The sequence below is a fragment of the Caloenas nicobarica genome, chromosome 20 (genome assembly GCF_036013445.1).
Source record: "Caloenas nicobarica isolate bCalNic1 chromosome 20, bCalNic1.hap1, whole genome shotgun sequence".
Taxonomy (NCBI): domain Eukaryota; kingdom Metazoa; phylum Chordata; class Aves; order Columbiformes; family Columbidae; genus Caloenas; species Caloenas nicobarica.
Window position 1 is genome coordinate 8,323,611 of NC_088264.1, and position 18,732 is coordinate 8,342,342.

Consider the following 18,732-nt stretch of genomic DNA (forward strand, 5'->3'; position numbering starts at 1 on the left):
CTTCTCCACAGTCCTCACGGCGGTCCGGCACGCCAGCAGGCCCCTCCCAAGGGGAGCGCGGGGCTGCCCGCCGCGCTGCCGGTGTCCCGGGGCAGCCCCGCCCCGCCCGGGAGGCGGGTCCCGCCGGCGGGGGAGCTGCTGGAGCCGGCCGCGGCACGGAGCAGTTCCTGGGGCCGGCAGTTCCCGGGGGGCGGCGGCAGTTCCCGGGGGGCGGCGGTTCCCGGGAGGCGGCGGCAGTTCCCGGGGGGCGGCGGCAGTTCCCGGGGGGCGGCGGCAGTTCCCGGGGAGCGGCGGTTCCCGGGAGGCGGCAGTTCCGAGGGTGCGGCAGTTACCGGGGGGGCGGCGGTTCCCGAGGCCGGCGGTTCCCGAGGCCGGCAGTTCCGGGGGTGCGGCAGTTCCCGGGGGCGCGGCGGTTCCGGGGCGGCGGTTCCCGCCCCGCGGGGCAGGCCCTGGGGCTACGCGCAGCGGGCCCAGGCTGCCCGGGGGGTTGTGGAGTCTCCTCTGCAGACATTCCAACCCGCCTGGACACCTTCTGTGTAACCTCATCTGGGTGTTCCTGCTCCGGCGGGGGATTGCACTGGATGAGCTTCCGAGGTCCCTTCCAGTCCCTGACATTCTGTGATTCTGTGATATAGAGATTTTTTTTTTCTTGGTGAGACTGTTAAGAGATTAGTAGCTCCAAGTGTTCGTCTACTTGCTAAATTTTTCCCCTATGTATGTGGTTTGTATGTGAATATGGAGGCATTTTGTCAGCCTGGAATTCCTAGTTTTGAAGTTGAAATTGGTGGCACAGGTCTGCAGTTGATGTTAAATAATGTGAAATTGAAGAACTGGGCTTTCAGAGCTGTCGGAATTTAACGTGTCTTGGGGTTGAGACCTGTATTGACTCTTTCCATCTGTCACATTTCCTCGATAGCTTTAGTACATTAATTCCAACAGCTCTATCCTGTAGGTATCCTCATTTACAGCTAATTGTGTGGGACACGCAGGGTTTACAGCAGAAATAACAAAGCTTTAGCAAGTGTCTTAAATGCCTGAAGCATTTTCTTCAAACACAGATACTTGAACTAGGAAAACAGCAAAATCTGTGGGCGCAATCCTTTCTCCAGCAATCCAAGAGGTTCTATCCCTGGGGAGCGGGGCTGCAGCCGGGCCGGCGCTGCTGGGCAGGGTGCCGCTGCGGTGGTTCTCACCAGCCGCTGCGAGCGGGAGCGTTCCCGGACACGAGTGACGCGCTGCGGTGGCGCGCACGCCCCGGGCCCGGGAGCCCCGCGCGCCGCTGGGCCTGCGAGGCGGGGGGTGTTGTCAGCGACTCCTGGAACATTCGTTCTCTGTTCCTGAAGAATCAGCAGATCTGGAGGTTGTACTTTATCTGGGGTGTTGTTCCGTTTCCCCAGACTGTCTATTAAGGGCTGTTGGGTGACGTTCTCTTGCTTTGCCCCCACATAACTTGCAATGCAGCCTGGATCGCTGTTCAGATGTGTATGTCCTTGGCACAGCAAACCTGCAGAGTATCCCCCGACCCTTCCACTGGTCTCTAGACGGTATTTCAGTGCTGCAGAAACTTCTCTGCCCTTCTCTTTGTAAAGTTTTGAGTTTTGTGAGGTTCTGCTCTGGATCACCCTTCAGTAGTCAGTCCCATGTTTTAAAAAACAGTGCAAGGATATAAACTAACAAGTACTGGTTTGTTTTTGCTCACTTATATATAAAAATGAATGTTATGTATTCAGATACGGTGTATCTTGCTCCTCATGTATTATAAGACTTGAACAATCTTTCTTGATGTTCTTAATCTTAATGCACTTACCTATGGTGTAAAATTGTCAAACCTTGTTTTGCAGCTTGATTTTCATTTCACGTATAATGTCAGCATAACCTGTAAGACTACAGCTCTGTTAAATGCAGCTGAAACATTGTATCCATGTGATATACTTTCATCTTACTAAATAGTAACATGCTTTGTCATTTCAGGTAATGATTTTCTAGCTTCATCACTTGTGATAAAACTGATAAACGCTCAGGTATCTAAGGCCATGTGAAAGTAGTTTCTCTAACGTCCCTTATAAAATCCTGATTTAGTGATAAAGATAACTGTTAATAATCTCACTATGATCCCCAAAGCAAACTGTGAGAACTAGTTTGTAAACTCCTATTTAAAACTTTTAATGGAGGCATCCTTAAATGAAAGAGTAAAGAAGAACTACATTTTCTTGAAATGTGAAAATAAATTTGTAGCTGATTATGTACTGCATCATTCATGATTACTGAACAACAGACCACAGCATAGCTAAAACAAATGGGTTTTTTATGTCATCGTAACACAATGACTTTGTCTCTTACTGAAGTAAGTATTATTTGCAGCCCAGCGGGTGCACGGGATGTGTTTCTTAAGAGGTAACTGGTTTTGGTGGTGCAGCGGGCTCTTTGAGATGTAGAAACGGGACTTGGCCCACTGGAAGGGTTTCAAGTTCCATTCCAGTTTTTCATTAGCTGTAGCTCCAGTAATGACTCCAAATCCAGTCTGAGAAATTATATTCTGTTTATTCATTATCGTTTTGCCTCCTAAGTGCATAAACATCATTCTGTACCAGTTGAAAAATAAATATGGGAAGTAATTGGCGTAATTTAGCATGTTACTAGGTGTTGCAGTATATTTGTGTATTAGACCATTTCAATACCATATGTGAAATGTTATAATTGCAGTATTCAGCGTGTTGTCCAGATGCGTCATCACTTCCAACCCAAACTATTCTATGATTCCGTGATCTTGGAACAGGATATTATATACACTGTTGACTTTTATTCTGTTTTGTCAGTTTCGGAACGTGGTACTAACAGGAAGAAAAATGATGCAGTTTTGCCTTTTGCAGATTTTAAATGGGATAATGTTCTCTGCCAGTGTCAGAAAGCGTTAAGAAGATTCTGAGCAGCATCGCAGATCAGAGGAGCCATCACGAGAGCTGGCTTTCAGGCCTCAAACCCCAGAACTGGAGTTCCTCGGGGCCCGCGCGCGGGTTGTGCTGCGCAGGGCCGCGCGGCCGCGTCCGTGTGCTGGGGCAGCGGGAGGCGGCCCGGGGCAGGGGGCCCGGGGCAGGGGGCAGGGAGCCCGGGGCAGGGGACAGGGAGCCCGGGGCAGGGGGCCCGGGGCAGGGGACAGGGGGCCCGGGGCAGGGGGCCCGGGGCAGGGGGCAGAGGGCCCGGGGCAGGGGACAGGGAGCCCGGGGCAGGGGGCCCGGGGCAGGGGGCAGGGGGCCCGGGGCCCGGGGCAGGGAGCCCGGGGCAGGGGGCCCGGGGCAGGGGGCCCGGGGCAGGGGGCAGGGGGCCCGGGGCAGGGGGCCCGGGGCAGGGAGCCCGCTGCGGGCCGCTCGCTGCGCACGGCTGTTCAGGTGCTCTGCGGAACCCTCTGCTCTGCAGGGTAAAGCCGTCCCTGCCCCGTGCTGTTCATTACTTCTTTCTTTTTCAGATGCAGAAGCAATAAATATTTTTGTAATTACTTTTTTGGTGATTGAGAAAGCACAGATTAGGTTTTTTTCTCTTTACTCCTTTTCCCTTCCAGAAGATCGCCTCTGTGCTCCGCGGGGCGCGCAGCTCCTGTGCCGTTGTCCTGAGGCGGTTCTGCGCCGAGCTGGGCGGGGCCGCGAGGGGCGGGGCCTCTCCACGCCGCGGCCGTTGCCGCCCGCGGGAGCGCCTGTGCCCGGCGGAGGCCCCACACCGGCGCGGAGCGGCCGGTTCGCGGCGGCTCCGGGAGCGTCTCGCAGGCGGGGCCCGTGCCCCCTCCCCGCCGCCCGAAGCCATGCCCGTAGCTGCCGGCGCGTCTCCCGGCTGTCCCGACCGGGCGGGGGAGGAGCCTCCGGAACGGCGGGGGCGGGGCCGGCCCCGCCGGGTGCCGCCCTGAGGGCGGGGCCGCGTCCCTCCATGGCAACGGGTTCTGCGTCGCCCTCTGGAGGCGGCGGCGGCTGCGGCTCCGCTCAGGCGTTCGCGGCGGGCAGCCCGCGGCCTCGCGGCTGGCGGCGGGGTCCTCGCGCGGCTGGCAGAGGGGCCGGGCCGGGGCGGCGGAGGCCGGCGGCTCCGGGGCGAAGATGGCGGACGTGCTGAGCGTGCTGCGGCAGTACAACACGCAGAAGAAGGAGATCGTGGTGAAGGGCGACGAGGTGATCTTCGGGGAGTTCTCCTGGCCCAAGAACGTCAAGACCAACTATGTCATCTGGGGGTGAGCGGCGGGGCCGGGGCCGGGGCGGGCGGCCGCTCTCCGGGGAAGGGCCGGGCGGGGGGCGGAGGGAGAAGTTGCCCCGAAGTTGCGGGGGCAGCGCCCGGGGCGCGGGGTCCCGCCGCCCTTCGCCTCCCGCTGCGCCGTGGGGAGCGAGGCGGGCGGGCGGCCTGGCTGCCGCCTCCCGGCGGGGCCCCTCGGGAGCGCCCCGGGGCCGGGCGCCGCCGCTGCGCCCGGGCGCGGGGTCCCGGTGCAGGGGCCGTCCCAGCGGCCCGGTGGGCCATGCCCCCCGCCCCGTGCTGCTGGCAGCCCGGTCGGGTCGGGAGGTCGCGCCGGTCGCTTCGGGAAGGTTCCCAGGACCCCGCCCGGCCACCGGCCGGAGCCCCCGCCCCGGGCCGGGCGAGCAGCGGGGCCGGGGGAGGCCTTTCCTCGGCCCGTCCGTGCGACCGGCGGGGCCGGGGAGTCGCAGCGGGGCCGGGTCCTGCCGGCTTCTGGGATGAGGTGGCCGGAGGCAGCTTCTCCAGGTGCTCCTGGGGCTTGTGTGACGAGCAGGCGTTACGTCCCGGCGGTCTCCGTTTACCCGGGCTGCCGCTCCCTTGCTGGGCCCCGTCCCGGCGCAGGGAGGGCGGGGGGCCGCCCTCTGAGCTCTGCTGCTGCGTTACTGGTGCGTTGCTGCTCCTCAGCCCGCTCTGCGCCGAGGCCTCTTCCTGGGCTGGACCTAGCGCAGGCTGGTTCTAAGTTGTTCTTATCGTGAGATAGGCAGAGATAGTGCTTCTGTGGCTTAAATGGTTATATTGGGTAAAATGCTTATTTTTAGAAAACTTCTAGGAAATGAGGTTTCGTACCTGTTGAATTTTCTAGTATGGTAGGTGTTTGTTGCAGTGCAAGGCAGTTCTTCATTCTCCTTTCCTCTGAATTTAGCAGCTGCTTGCTTTTAATGTCCTGACTAGAAGGACTTTAATGAATCTCTTCTAAACCCAAGGGAAACTAATGCATGTTGTTAGATATCAGATAGTGAATGTTTCAGGTACTGATCAGAGAATGTACAGTATCCTGGGAAGCTTCGTGGAAAAACAGAAGAACCTGCAGATTTCTCAAAAAAGCCTTTGTAGTTCAGTGTATGACCAGGGACACTTTTGATTTTAGTTTTCATGGCTACAATATGAATATTGGTATCGATCCAATATCCTGACTACTAGTTTGAGAGAGAAAGGAAATAAATCTATTGGTTTATGTTAACTTGTAGACAGATTTTTTTTTTTTAACCTCATTGACTTTGCACTTTTATGTAAAACTGTAAGTGCTATTTCATTACCTATTTCAAGCTTTCAGAAACTCATTTGGGATTTATTTGCACTTGCTGGCTGAGTGGGGGATACTGGTAGCTAGACTGAAAAGGAAGAAAAATATTTGCATAAGCAGTTAAGTTTTAAAATTCTTGAAAAGTCTTGGTTCTATTTTTGTTGAGCAACTGTGCAGACAACTGTGGTGGTTTCCTTGCTACAGGTTGCTTTTCACGAGTGGTAACAAGTAATGGTTAACTTGACAGGCAAGTTCCATTGTGCTTCTGTAGGGAACAGAGAAAACAATATGCCCACCTGCTTCTACTGCTGCTTAGGAGAGCTTGAGTTAGGCCTGGGAATTGTCAACAAAAGACAGAAAGCTGGAGAGAAAAACTTTATTCTGTACATTCAGGCAGCTTTATCTTCATGGTCAAGAAGGAACTGTGTGTGCAGAGGATACTCTGAGCAGAACAGCAGTAGTAACCTCATCATAGCTGTTGTGTCCTTACCTCTTGTGATTGATGTGTTTTGGGGTTCCTTGTTTGTTTGTTTTGAAGTTGAAGTAAGTTAATAAATCTTGGTTTAGACCAGTGGCTTCTGAACTTTTGGTAGGATCAGACTGCTATCAATTCACAACACTTCTGGTGAACCACTGTGAAACTATGTATGTCTAATCTTTGAACTGAAGACGCTGTAAAAAGAAGACCAGTTCTGCAAGCCATGCTCAGTAGCTTTGACACCACAGTTCAGGAGCTGTTAATTTATGTCGTTGCCAGACTTATGCAGGGACTTATGAGGAATGCTCTCAAAAACTTGTAAGATTCAAAACCTTTTAAATATTCAGGTCACTTGTCAGGATCCAAACTATGCTTGCAGTGAGCAGTCGCTTGTGGCTTAGTCTTTCATGAAGCAAATCTTGATTTCTGTTTTAGGAGTCCACAGCATGGTTGCTGTAATTGCGTCTCTACTGCCAGTCTGGAGAGAGTAATGCAAGTCAGAACAGCAGCGGTGGCATTTTGTCCCTGCTAGAATTAGAAGTAGTCCGGCTAGACAGTTAACACTGTGGCTCCTTGAGCAGCTCAGCTGGCAGAAGTTTGCTCTGTGCTGGCACAGGTGTCAGCCCCACGGTGAGCTGGGCTGAGGAACTGAGCCAGGTCAAAGTAATTGGGAGCGGAAGGAAAAAAAGGCAGGACAGAAATTAATTTTAATCCGGGTAACTTTTCAGATGATAATTATATGAATATGCCTGCTGGCACATGAAGAGGCCTAGATGGTCTAAGATTTGGTGTTTCTTGTGTTTTGAGCTAATGGCTCATCTGTGGCCCCAGAAGAGTGATTATAGAATCTGTTTCAAAACCGAAGGAAGGAATCAATCAAACAGCGAAACTGATTTGCTTTGTTTACCCGGCAGAGGGTCTTGTATGCACAGCTGAGAAGTTTGTAAACAGTGAGCAGCTGGTCATGGGTATTGCAATTTGTGTGATACTCTGCATGCCCAGTCTTGTGTTTTTAAAGATTACTGCTGTCTTTTCTTGATGAGACGCAGGCCTTTAGTACCTCTATAAAAATTCATGTTTTGAAACATGAAAGAGGAAATAAAGCACTTAAAGGTGAATTAACTCCTGGTGCCCACAGGTTGAGGATGAGTAGATGAGCTGGAAGTAAATTTCTGGTGTTAAAAACAAATAGGTGAAACTTTGTCTTACATTATGTAAACATTTTCTCCAGTTTATAAGCTGGAGTTTTATCTTATGAGGAAATACAACTCTTAATAACCATTAAAACAAAAATATAAGTACTGGGCTTTTTGAGGTCTGAATCTTAAGATTTTTTTTTTTTTCTTAAGCAATTGATGCCATTACCAAATGCGGAAAATTTTAGAATTAACTTCTTTTGCTACGTCGAATGTTTGTAAATTGAGTGAACTAGGCTACCTTCGGATCACCTTGCTTTTGGTTTGTTTATTGAGAAGGTTCCTTCTGTCTGGAAAATTTGAAAGGAACACAACCTGATGATGCTGCAATGTTAGGTTAGACTTAAATTTTCTCCTTATATACAACTGCTTGTCCATCTGATGCTTTCCCTTGAATGTGCAGGATCTTGTCCTCCTAATAAAACATCTGCTTACAGCTGTGATGAGCACGGGGATTTCTTGTGTGTGTGGTTTAAGTGATGAAGTGCCAGCTGTGCTCTGCTGAGCTTTGGCAATGCCTGTGGCTCTGTAATACTGTATTTTCAAGTTAATAGGTAACAGTTCAGTTCTTGTTTTCTAAATTATGCCATTAATTGCTAAATAGTTTAAATAAAAACTTGAATAGATGACCAGCTGGACTTGTAGTGTAATGTTCAGTGGATATGCTTCAAAAAAAGGATGAGTTATTCTGAAGTGAGACAATCAAAACTGTTCCTTTTTAAATGAAGTGAGAGCTGTATCAGTTGACATAGACTTCAGAGCCAAGTCTATGTGGAGGAAGCTTTTGTTTCTGCCAGTGTTCTGAGTAAGTTTAGATACCACGTTATCAAAGATAGCAGTGAAACAGTGACATACGCAAACAATTCCTTGCTGAGAAATTCAGTTCTGCTGGCTGTAATTGTGAAGCCAACTTTTGGCTTCCTGGCAGTTGAAGGATACCGTGGATCTTCCTTTTCCTCTTCAGCAATGAAACGTCCACCCTCCCCATGCAGACAAGTGTTTGGAAGGGAAGAACAGTGATAGAAAGATCCCTTATTCTACCCTTCTCCTGGTATTTTGAATCACTTTTCTCCACGTGAGTAAAGGTATATTGTTTTTCTCAGGCATCATTATGAAAACTAGCCATGAGTTCTGAACAGGGTCTTGCACACTCTTGACCTAGGTAATTTCAGAAAAGTAATTGCGAGAAAAGCAGTAGTGGTATTATACCCACAGTATGAAGAAAACACACTTCTGTTGCTTTTAGTAGATGATCGTGTAGCTCTTTCAGGTTAAAGAAAGTTATGGTTGAGTATTTTTTGTTTCCTCTCCCTTCCCGCAGTGAGGCCGGCGCTTCTGCAGTGCACATGCTGATGGTGAGCTATGAGTGAAGCCACCGGACTTGGAGGGAAAACTCCTTTTTATGTCTTTAATGAAATTATTTCTTCCTGAAATCTCTGCTTTAATCAAAATTCTGTACCAGTCTTAAATTTTACAGTTTTGGCCTTGTTTTCTGGTGGGTGGTCTTCCTCAGGCTGGGAGGTGGGCCGGCTGGCTGGGGACGGATGCTGGGCAGCGCGGGGAGCCCTGTCCCGCTGGAGCCGGGCACTGGCAGGTCCCAGCTCTGGGTGCTGGAGTCCCTGGGCCTGCTGGGGGCTCTGGAGCTGCAGGAAAGGCCCATTTCTCAGAGCAGCTGAAGTATTCCGGGGGCAGGTTTTGCTTTGGAACTGGGGCGAGCACTGCAGAATCTCCTAGTGACAGCATAAAGGGGTGACGGTGTGTATGAGAGGGGAATTATGTTCGATGCACATGGAGCCAAGCTGAAACTGTGCTTTTTGTTGGTTTTTTGTTGGTTTGGTGTTTTGGCCTTGTTTTGAGGGATTGTTATTTTTTCAAATTGTTACACAGAACAGATTCATCTTCAGACTTAAAAGACATCTCTTTCAAGCAAGCTGTTTCAAAGCAGAGATTGAACTTGGTGCTGTTGTGTTGCTGTATGGGAGTTCATTGTGATTTTGTAGTCTGTTTTGGTTTTGCTAGTTTCATGTGCAATTTGTTTCTAATCATTCCTTACTTTGACCTTCTGGCAGCATTTTGAACCTTTTGTTCTGTAGACTTCACGGAATTTGTGTATTCAGGGTTTTCTGCTGTCCTTTCTCAAGTGGTGAAAATTCTGTCCCGTTACACATATTTACTATCTTTTTCATTTGTGGTTCAGATATGTTCCTTTGGCTGTCCTCAATAAGGCAGACAGTTCCTTTGATAATCAGAATAAATATGTTTGAGATGTGGGAGAACGTGTTCTTATGGTTTCCCAAGTCGTGCTTATATTTTACAACCCATCCAGCTCTTATTTTGGATTATTTTGGGCAGTTTTTGTAATTCATTCAGTAAAGAGACATATATCCCCCACTTGTATTTGTTAACGCAATTGATAGTGCACTAGTTCAGCAATAGCTTGATAAGAGTAGTACTGCTTGCTTTTTTTGAACCGCCTTCTGGAAAGAAAGGAGAACTTTGCACAAAAAGTGTGTGCATGAGACAGAGGTGGAGAGGTTATTTGTTAAAATCTATGTTTCCTGATTTTACAGGACAGGGAAAGAGGGCCAACCCAGGGAATACTACACTTTGGATTCTATCTTGTTCCTGCTCAATAATGTGCACCTTTCACATCCTGTTTATGTCCGCCGTGCTGCAGTAAGTAGACCGTATACAATTTTATTTTGTCTTGTTTGCGATATGTAATATGTGCACAGTTACTTTCAGGGAATGGTAGTAGCATTTAAGTGTATGAATTTGGCAGGTGTAAGGGAGAAAGACGTGCAACAAAGCGCATGTGTTTGAAAAAGAACACCTCTACACGGGGATCCAATGACAGTCCCTGTCAAGGTGGAATATTTTCCCTGACAATTCACTTCCTAACAGATTATCCCTTCAAGCCACCAGCTTGCATTTACCCCAAGAGCCTGTCACACAAATATTACCGGGAATGGCAGCATTTCTCTTGACATTCTGTGGTCACAGTTGTTTCCAGCACTAACTATTTCAAAAGTACTTTTGTCCATCTGTTCTCTGTTGTGTGATCCAATCTAGACGATCATTTAGTGCCTGAGACTGCAAGAATCTATGAAACAGCAAAGTATGGTGGAATTGCTTTGGAGTGGACACAGAAGTATGCAATCTAAATCAAGAAATTATTGGATAAGCTTTGCAAATAAAGATAGGGGAACTGTGAAAGAGGAAGTACTTTTGATTTCCATTTGATTGTGTTCTGTGAGCCCACACGTCATCTTCCTCTGTGCCGCGTGCTTATCCGATACAGCAGTACTGCGTGTTGTGCACGCTTGGAACAAGACAATTGAAATACTCTATTTCTGCATACCAATATTCACTCCTGGCAGAGAAGTGTGTGTTTTAAAGCTAGTTCTCACTGTTATTTGCATGTTTGGAGTGAAGGAGGAAAAGGGCTGTCCACTCTTTCAGTTTTATAGCAGACATGTTTCATTTTGTGTAGTTGAACTGAACATCCTCTAGGAAATAATTTATTTTTAAGCTTGATAGTTATGCTTTCTTGGGAAGCAGGACACGTGTTCCTGTCTTTGTGTGAATGAGGAGACCTTCTGAAGGGATAACAGTTTCATGTCAAATCTGCTATCTTTTCAGACTGAGAACATTCCTGTGGTAAGAAGACCCGATAGGAAAGACTTGCTTGCGTACCTAAATGGGGAAACCTGTGAGTGATGCTTACTTTGAACTCAGACACATAGTGCACTTTACTGCTGCATGTTTGTGGGACAAGCGAGGAGTAGGAGGGGAGGGATGGTTAATGATGGTCACTTTGCAGATTAACTGAACATGTTCAAACTTCTCAAACAAGTTTAGCATCTTAAATTTTTGTTAGCAAGAGTCAGAGAAAAGAGGTTTCTCTGAGAGAAAGGTAAATGTGGGTTACTTTTCTAAGTTGTTCTGTTTGGTAGGTGGTCTTAGAATTTTAAATATGCTGGAATATGAGTTTATTTCTGTAATGTGAGCAGTAAATATTTTTTTAAATTTATGTTTTAAAGGGACCAGCAGGTTGTCTTTACTTCAAAAACTAGATAAACTAGTAGATCTTGATTCCAGGTTATAGAGTAATTATCTTTGTGACTGTTTTATTTTATGTGGTATATACAGAACATGGAATCACTGACTAATTTATGTTGGAAGGGACCACAGGAAGTTGTCTGGTTCAATCCTCTTGTCAAATAAGGGCCAAATGACCCTGAGTAACCTGATCTGTAATAACTTCATATTGTCAGGTTCTAAATATCTCCAGTTCCAGTGTTTGACCACCTTTGCTACCTAATACCTAGTTAGAATTTCTGTTGTTCTGTTATCCTTCTTCCTTTTATACTTAAATACATTTGCAAATCTTTTGTACTTTAATGAAATGTTGTGTTTGATTACAGCAACCTCGTCAAGTATAGACAGAAGTGCTCCACTCGAAATTGGTCTTCAGCGGTCCACTCAAGGTACAGTCAAAAATAACTTTGAGGTTTATTTTATGAAAATCTACTACAATCTTGCATTTTTAATGTCCTCTTTTTCTTGTAGTTAAAAGAGCAGCAGATGAAATATTAGCAGAAGCAAAGAAACCAAGAATAGAGGTAATGACAGCAACTGTCATCAGTACCAATTGGGGGTGGTGGTGGTAAATTACAGTATTTATCTGGTTTTTGTAGCAGTTCAGTTGTGCTACCTATCCTCTGGCTACTCATGCTACTTCTGTTAGTGTGGTCATGAGCTTGGAAGGAGTTGGAGTTTAAGCCTCTGATTTAAACTTGGGGTTTTAGTTGCTAGATGTATGTTGTAGTATGAAAGGGGAAACCTTCACCACGTATCTGTAAGCGCTTGTTGCGTTATAACCTGTCTGCTATGAGCCATGGGGTTGTAACAAAAGTGCTGTCGAATGACTGGTCATGGTTATTTGCCATCCATCAGTTGGCCTTATAACTTAAACGGCAGTCTTGTCTCTGTCAATGGATACTTATCTGTTTTACCTGCTGTTTTAGTCTCTTCATAGCAGTACATGAAACTGTTCCTGTGATTACTATTTTCTGATGCTGTGTCTTAGGTAATTAATTTAACAGTGTAATTTCACGAGTACCTCTTGAATAAAAGCAATGTGTCTAGTTATTACGCACATTGTATTATTTAACTCTGCCTGGTTTTAAAAACCGACTTACTATTTTTCTTGATTTTTTTTTTTCTTTTATTTACCTGTGTTCATCCAGTTGTCTTCTCTGTGAGTTATAAGTCTGGCTGTATATATTTTTGTAGTACCGAGGCTTTAGATTTCTTCTCAGAAGAAGAGTTGTCTAAATACATGAATTGAACATTGAGCTTAGCTATAACTGTGTAAGAATAATTGAAACTTTATGCATTCTTAATGGTGCATGATCACTGTCAGATGACCTATTGCGATCTATAGATTTTTGTTCTACATTACCTGATGTGGTTGTGATGCCAGTATATTTTCAAACTGTAGATCTTCACCATCGTAATTTGGAGAATCAAGATTACTGCGTGTGAGCCTGATGAGCTTATGGCCATCTTTGTTTCCTTGCTGCTCCGGCAGCTCCGAGTCTATAAAGTCTCTTTGAAGTTATTCAGAGGTCATGTTGGTGTAGAGATTCCAGGTCTCTCCTGATATATGGGCTTGACTGGTTTTGCTGTGTTTCAGCCTTTGCAAACAGCCTTTAGCAATAGGACAACTTGATGCTGACTTAAGTTTTATGGGGAAATAAGACAGATTGAACACAAGTGTAAGAAGCTGAAAAGATGGCATTAAATTACATCTCTCTACTGCTTTCTCAAATTACACGTCTGTCTCAAACCTGGCTTGAGCAACTAGAGGCTTCCTTACTCTTCACTTGTTTTTTGTATTTACGAGGAATGCCATTTATAAAAGTTCTGTGTCAGGATATAACAGTTCTGAGCAGTTCTTTTCTTTAAAAATGTCACCGATTACATTGAATGTCTGAAATTTATCTTAAATATGTATGTGTGTGTGTGTCTTGTCCTACCTGAATGTGTGCATTGTTTGCCAGCTTTAACTTATCTATTGTTGTCAATGGTTGTCTGAGCAAGGCTTTTTAAGAGGGAATGGTAGTTTATTTTCATTATTCTAATTACACTTTGTGGCTCTTGAGAGGAAACTTCCAATAGCTATACAGTTAATGCTAGTGCGCAGATCAAAAATAGTTGGAAGTAAAGGTTGTCCTTGCAAATGTAAAAAAAAAAAAAAATTCTGAATAGCTTTAGTTCTAGTCGCTTTTTTAAAGAGAATGCACAGAAATGAAACCTTACAATTGAACATTACTGTTCCTGCCAGGATGAAGAGTGTGTGCGCCTTGACAAGGAGCGGTTGGCAGCTCGATTGGAAGGACATAAAGAGGGTATCGTGCAAACGGAGCAGATCAGGTAGGAATACCTTTTCTTATGGATAACACTTAATTAACGGACATCACAAATTTGTTTTGGAGTCGGGAGATAATGCTGCAGTGAGGATTACTGAGTACTATTCATAATTACTTTGTATTCTGTATTTACAGATTTATTTTTATTCTGAATGTAAAAGAATGCCCTTTTAAACAAAGTGCAAATATAACAACATTTACAGGCAGTGAGTTTGAACTCTGTGCTTGTTACTTTGTTTAACAGCAACATTAAAAAGTTCCCTTTCCAATAGTTCAGTTGTAAAAGGAGAATACTTCACAAACGGTACATTGCGAAATTAATACAAGTAATCTCAAAAAAGTCACGTACAATTGAATTGGATATACGCAGTTAGGATTGTGCAATTCAGTCGTCTTTTTTTTCTTCAGCTCTTCTGCAAAACAATAGGGCTCACTGTTTGGCAATCAAATTCAGTGTTTGCAATTAAAAGCAAACGGATAAAGATGTTGCATTCTTGGACTGAACCGAGCTCCCTCAAACACAGATTAATGTGGACAAAGTTTCTACCATCTGTTGTTTGTGTGGCCTACACGCTCTGAAAAGGTAACATATCTTCCACGTGGCCAAGTGCACGGAGCAGCACCTCAGCCAAAATTTAGATTAATGCTTTGAAAGCCTTGGAGCAGCCAGGGATTGATTGACAGGACACAGAGTTGTAATTGACTAAAAATAATGAGGAGCTGAAATTAAGATGATGTTGTAAATGGAAGTGTTAGTTCTGATGCTTTACATTTGCAATCTTTACTTCTGTTTGTTGTAGTTGGGATTTTTTTATGTTTTTCGTGCTAGCGCTGGGTTGGAGTTTTTTGTCAGAAGTTTGATTCTCATGCCCAAAACAGCAATGCCAAGCTCTTGTAATCTTCAAGTGTATGCAAGGTGACTGTTTTATGATTTATAGCATTGCCATAAACTTTAGGCAGGATGAAGTTACTAATTCACAATTTTTGTCAGAAGAGTTGTTTGTGCAATTATTCAGTCTCTTCTGTTATTTTTGCTTATTCAGGTCCTTGTCAGAAGCCATGTCAGTGGAAAAAATTGCTGCTATCAAAGCAAAAATCATGGCAAAGAAAAGATCCACTATCAAAACTGATCTGGATGATGACATAACTGCTCTTAAACAGAGAAGTTTCGTTGATGCTGAAGTGGATGTAACCAGAGATATTGTCAGCCGGGAGAGAGTATGGAGGACAAGAACTACGATCTTACAAAGCACAGGCAAGGTAATGCTCTGGATACCAAGCTATTTTTATGATCCAAATGATAAATTGTATTTTCTTCTATTCTGTGTCTCTAGCTTGTTGGCTGTAGGTGACTGAGTGGATTATGCTTAGTGTTCTAGCCAAAGGTAGGACTGGAGGGCTGTTGGCATAATGACAGAAGAGTTGTTCTTACCTCATTACAGTAAGCCTAAAATGTATCTCAAAATACTTGCTTCAGCCATTTAAAAGATACCAAGTAATCACTTAATTCCTCTTAAACAAAGCTGGCTTGAGCCGTACAGTTGGGAGGGCTCTATCAAAGTACCTGCAGGTTTGAAATGGAGAGAAGTGGGGAGTAACTGATAGAAGTAGCAACGTGTGTACATTGAAAGTCCAAAGGCTGCTAAGCTGTGGAAAACACCAAGGAGATGAAGTGGTAAGGAGAGAAAAATGCTAAAATGAACACAACAAGAAAGTGTCACCATGAGGAGGCTTTTCTGTATATTTTTGTCTCTTTATGCTCCTTTCATCCATGTGTTTAGCTGGACTTGGTTATGTGCCATCCAGAACATGGACAGTTTTGTGTTCTTTATTGCCATGATACCTGCCGCTACATTTCTCAAGGATGCAGTAAGTCAATTTCTAAAAGACTGCAATTGTTTTCCTGAGCTTACTGTCAAATTGCATCCTTTGCCTTCACTTCAAGTACTGTCACAGGAAAATGGCGTTCAGAAAGTCTCGGTTTTCCTTTGTCTTAACGGTATTTTATGTAGTGCTCATTTTCACAACCTGTTCTCATGGCGCTAGTGGTAGAAGAATTTAATTCATGAATTATGGGGTAATTACTAGGTATGTGGCACATACCTGCATGCTGCACGCAGAGTGACTGTTGCTGCATTGAGTCTGTGAGATTTGTAGCCCTCTCAGTGCTGAGCAGTTGATAAATTCATAAAAGCCTTTAATGTTTTAGTCATCAGAAATGTTTGTACTGAAGGAATCTGAGTAGCTTTTCCCTCTTTAGCGAATCATTCATGGCGTTGCTATCTTTGCATGTCTTCCACGGGAAACTTGCAAAGATACTAGAGAAAGAGTTGGATGTTTTATTGTAGTATCCTTGTGATCATAGGGAGATGAGGCAGTAATTTTAAGCAAAACCTAACGCAGAGAGAGAAAAGAAACAAGATACCAATTTTGTTCCTGGACTCCAGCACGCAGTTACTTGGACTAGCCTGATGAATATAACGGGTGTCATAGCAAGTCTTTGTTTCTGTTTGTGCAGAATTGCAGGAGCATTCTTGCTAGACAGAATTGATGGACATTCTTGATGGACAGAAATCATCGAATGTTAATAATTATATTCTTGTACAAGTAACAATGAGACTAGGTAGATGGGGAAGCATCACTTGTTACCCAGAACTGTGGTTTGTCCCAGAACAGCTGAGGGTTTTTTGTTTGAATGTTGACTGGGAGGGGTTTGGTTTTGTGTTGTTTTGGTTTTTTAAGAGCTTTGTGAACTTTTCAAAAGTTGTTAGGAAACTCAGATAAGTTCTCCCAGGCAGATCATTCCTTGTGTACTTGCCTGTTCGTTTGCAGAATTTTGATCAGGGAAGCATAATACTCCTCTGCAAATGCTGTTTGGACTTTTCCGTATGATACTTGAATTGCTAATGTGCCCGATAATTCTTTTTTATTGTACATGTTCACTGTCAGCTTTGTGTAGACTTATCTGCAGTCTCTTGAATCGTCCTAGAATGCTTAAAACTAAAATTTATTTCAACAGTAGTTTACATAGCATGTAGTGTCCGACTTTTTAAATGTCTGAATTCCTTTAGAACTCATGGGTAATGATAAGAGAGCACCCCAAAATGTCAACTTTGTGGTTTCTTTCCAAACATTGCTTCAGTCTGAGGCAGCTCTTCAAATCTCTTGTCCATGGAGAAAAACTCGTGTGTGAACTTTCCCAGTGTTCTCTGTAGTAAACAAAGATGCAGAGATAGCTTAAGATGCAAAAGGAAAACACCAGGAAGCTCAGGCCACAGCAAAAAGAAAATAATCGGTTGTCCTTATCAGCTTTCTGGCAGGTTTCTCTGGTTTTGATGTGTTTGAAAAACAGTACTGATTCCTGCAGCAAGATGCTCCTCAATTCTATGTGGATGGCAGTAATCCGAACTATATTTATTGAGTATTTACTGTTTCTCCTTTTGGATGCATTTTCTGATGTTGAAGTTTGCTTTTTACTTCAAATAGCCTTTTTTGCTTTGTAGAACTGTTCCAAGATTTTTTTTTTTAAGTCTCCAGTGATGTAGCCACCTTTTTTATCGTCTTTAACAGTTTTCTGCCCTTTTAGATGCTGCTTTTAATGATCTTTTGATAGCATCTTTGTTGTTGCATAGCTCCCCTACCTGAAACTAAATAGTGGTGTTTTTTTTTTCCTGGCTGTAGGGGTTGTTTTAGTTTACCAGAGTGTTGAATTCGAGTGCATTGATGCTCCTGTTGTAGAATATTCTTCAGCAGCTACCTCTCTAACATAGGTACTATGGGCTGAATCAAGAGAGATTTTTCCTTTCGTGACTGCTTTGGCCAGTTCCTCCAAAAAGCCATTGCTTATGATAGCTAAAGAATTAATTGCTGCATCACTTCCCTTCTTGACACTTAGCCAAACTGTAATACAAGGTAACTGCAGTCTCTCATAATCATTGTTTTCTTCTCGGGAAGTCTCTGTACTGTCCCATTCATACTGGGTTATCATTCATTTCCTGTGTCGTTCATTGGTTGTCATTCATAGTTTGACTCTGAGCTTTCTGTAATGCCGGACATGGTCCTTTATCTGCACGACCCCCCCGTTACCCTCTTCTGATCAGATGTTGCACTGATCCCTGCCTCTCTTTTTACTGGTTTTGTGAGGTTGCTATAGTTTGGAAAATCAGACATCTCAGTTCACCTGTACGCTTTTTGTTTTTAAGATTTCTAGAATTTGCATTTGTCTGCTTGCTTGCTTTTATGTTTTGCTTAGAACTTTTTGTTGAGGTCTTTTTCAGTTTTCTGCCTGATTGTTACGCAGTTCTGCCTTCTTCTGGAAACACAGTGCTTGATTTAATCGCTAGTGGATGAGTCACGCTGCACTGTCTGTTTTAAACATCTGTTGGCCTTCCCCAAGGCTGTAGTGTAGGCTTCTAGATTTTATGAATAATGTGGCATTTTTATGTAATCACTTTTCAGAGCCAAATTGCATCTGTTTAGTCTAAGTTGTTGTTAGTCTGTTGTTTTTTCTCCTCTCATAGTAGCTTAATTTTAGAACTATTTAAGAATATATATATATATATATATATATATATATATATTAGTTGAAGCAATTTAATTTCAGGTTTGACGAAAAGCATGCAACATAAACATTGCTGTTTTGATGAGTCAACTGACAGTCTAACCAACTGAAAATATAGTCACATTACAAAAGCAATAAAAGTACTTGATGCTGGAGCTGCTTCTGAATTTACTTACCGTTCTTAAAACAGCCACGGTTGTTGGGGGCTTTAAGAAATTAATCTCTTCTGTTTGTGCTCACTCTTCACGTGATCCAATTCTCGTTTTTAATCTTCACAAACACAGACAAAAATCGGGGTAAGGGAGTTGCTGCCATCAGATCCGATACAGCTGGATGTGCTGGGGCGGGGTGACAAGCAGTGCAGGGGCAGGGAGAGAAGTTTAAAAAAGAAAAATGGGAATTATTTAATCTGTAGGTTGGTATTTGGACAAGATGTCTTGCTGTTGTGCCTCACTGGTGTTTGGGGGTTTTTTTTGTTTGGGTTTGGTTTCGTTTGGTTTTGGTGGCCCTTTTTGTATAAAACAGACCTAGTAATTTCAGATGCTTGCTGC

At 44.6% G+C, this 18,732-nt stretch overlaps 3 protein-coding genes across 3 annotated transcripts in view; 2 read left to right on the forward strand and 1 right to left on the reverse strand.

Annotated features, from left to right (window-relative positions):
- Window positions 1–14: 14 nt before the first annotated feature.
- Window positions 15–3,917, reverse strand: LOC135996734 (WAS/WASL-interacting protein family member 2-like). The gene is made up of 3 exons (XM_065648915.1): window positions 3,541–3,917; window positions 1,194–1,623; window positions 15–455 (listed from the first exon to the last, which is right to left on the reverse strand). The coding sequence occupies exons 1-3, from the start codon at window positions 3,915–3,917 to the stop codon at window positions 15–17; spliced, it is 1,248 nt and encodes a 415-aa protein (XP_065504987.1).
- Window positions 3,918–4,017: 100 nt separating this feature from the next.
- Window positions 4,018–18,732, forward strand: part of CDC73 (cell division cycle 73) — a 95,095-nt gene continuing 80,380 nt past the window's right edge. The window contains exons 1-7 of the mRNA XM_065649137.1: window positions 4,018–4,210; window positions 9,754–9,859; window positions 10,826–10,895; window positions 11,611–11,673; window positions 11,756–11,808; window positions 13,536–13,624; window positions 14,664–14,880. Coding sequence (XP_065505209.1) covers window positions 4,080–4,210; window positions 9,754–9,859; window positions 10,826–10,895; window positions 11,611–11,673; window positions 11,756–11,808; window positions 13,536–13,624; window positions 14,664–14,880 — 729 coding nt within the window. The 5' untranslated portion in view covers window positions 4,018–4,079. The remainder of the gene's footprint in view (window positions 4,211–9,753; window positions 9,860–10,825; window positions 10,896–11,610; window positions 11,674–11,755; window positions 11,809–13,535; window positions 13,625–14,663; window positions 14,881–18,732) is intronic.
- Window positions 9,997–10,347, forward strand: LOC135996842 (ubiquitin-conjugating enzyme E2 D2-like). The gene is given in 3 exon segments (XM_065649104.1): window positions 9,997–10,106; window positions 10,108–10,247; window positions 10,250–10,347. Coding segments are annotated over 3 exon segments (348 nt in total).

Bases quoted from the DNA above. Each gene is read 5' to 3' on its own strand.
- LOC135996734 (XM_065648915.1), bottom strand. From the start codon at position 3,917: ATGGAGGGACGCGGCCCCGCCCTCAGGGCGGCACCCGGCGGGGCCGGC. The intron at 1,624-3,540 runs GTAAAGAGAAAA...TGACTACTGAAG, and splicing joins TCTTCTGGAAGGGAAAAGGA to GGTGATCCAGAGCAGAACCT. The intron at 456-1,193 runs GTGAGAACCACC...CGCTGCGCGTAG, and splicing joins GCTCCCGCTCGCAGCGGCTG to CCCCAGGGCCTGCCCCGCGG.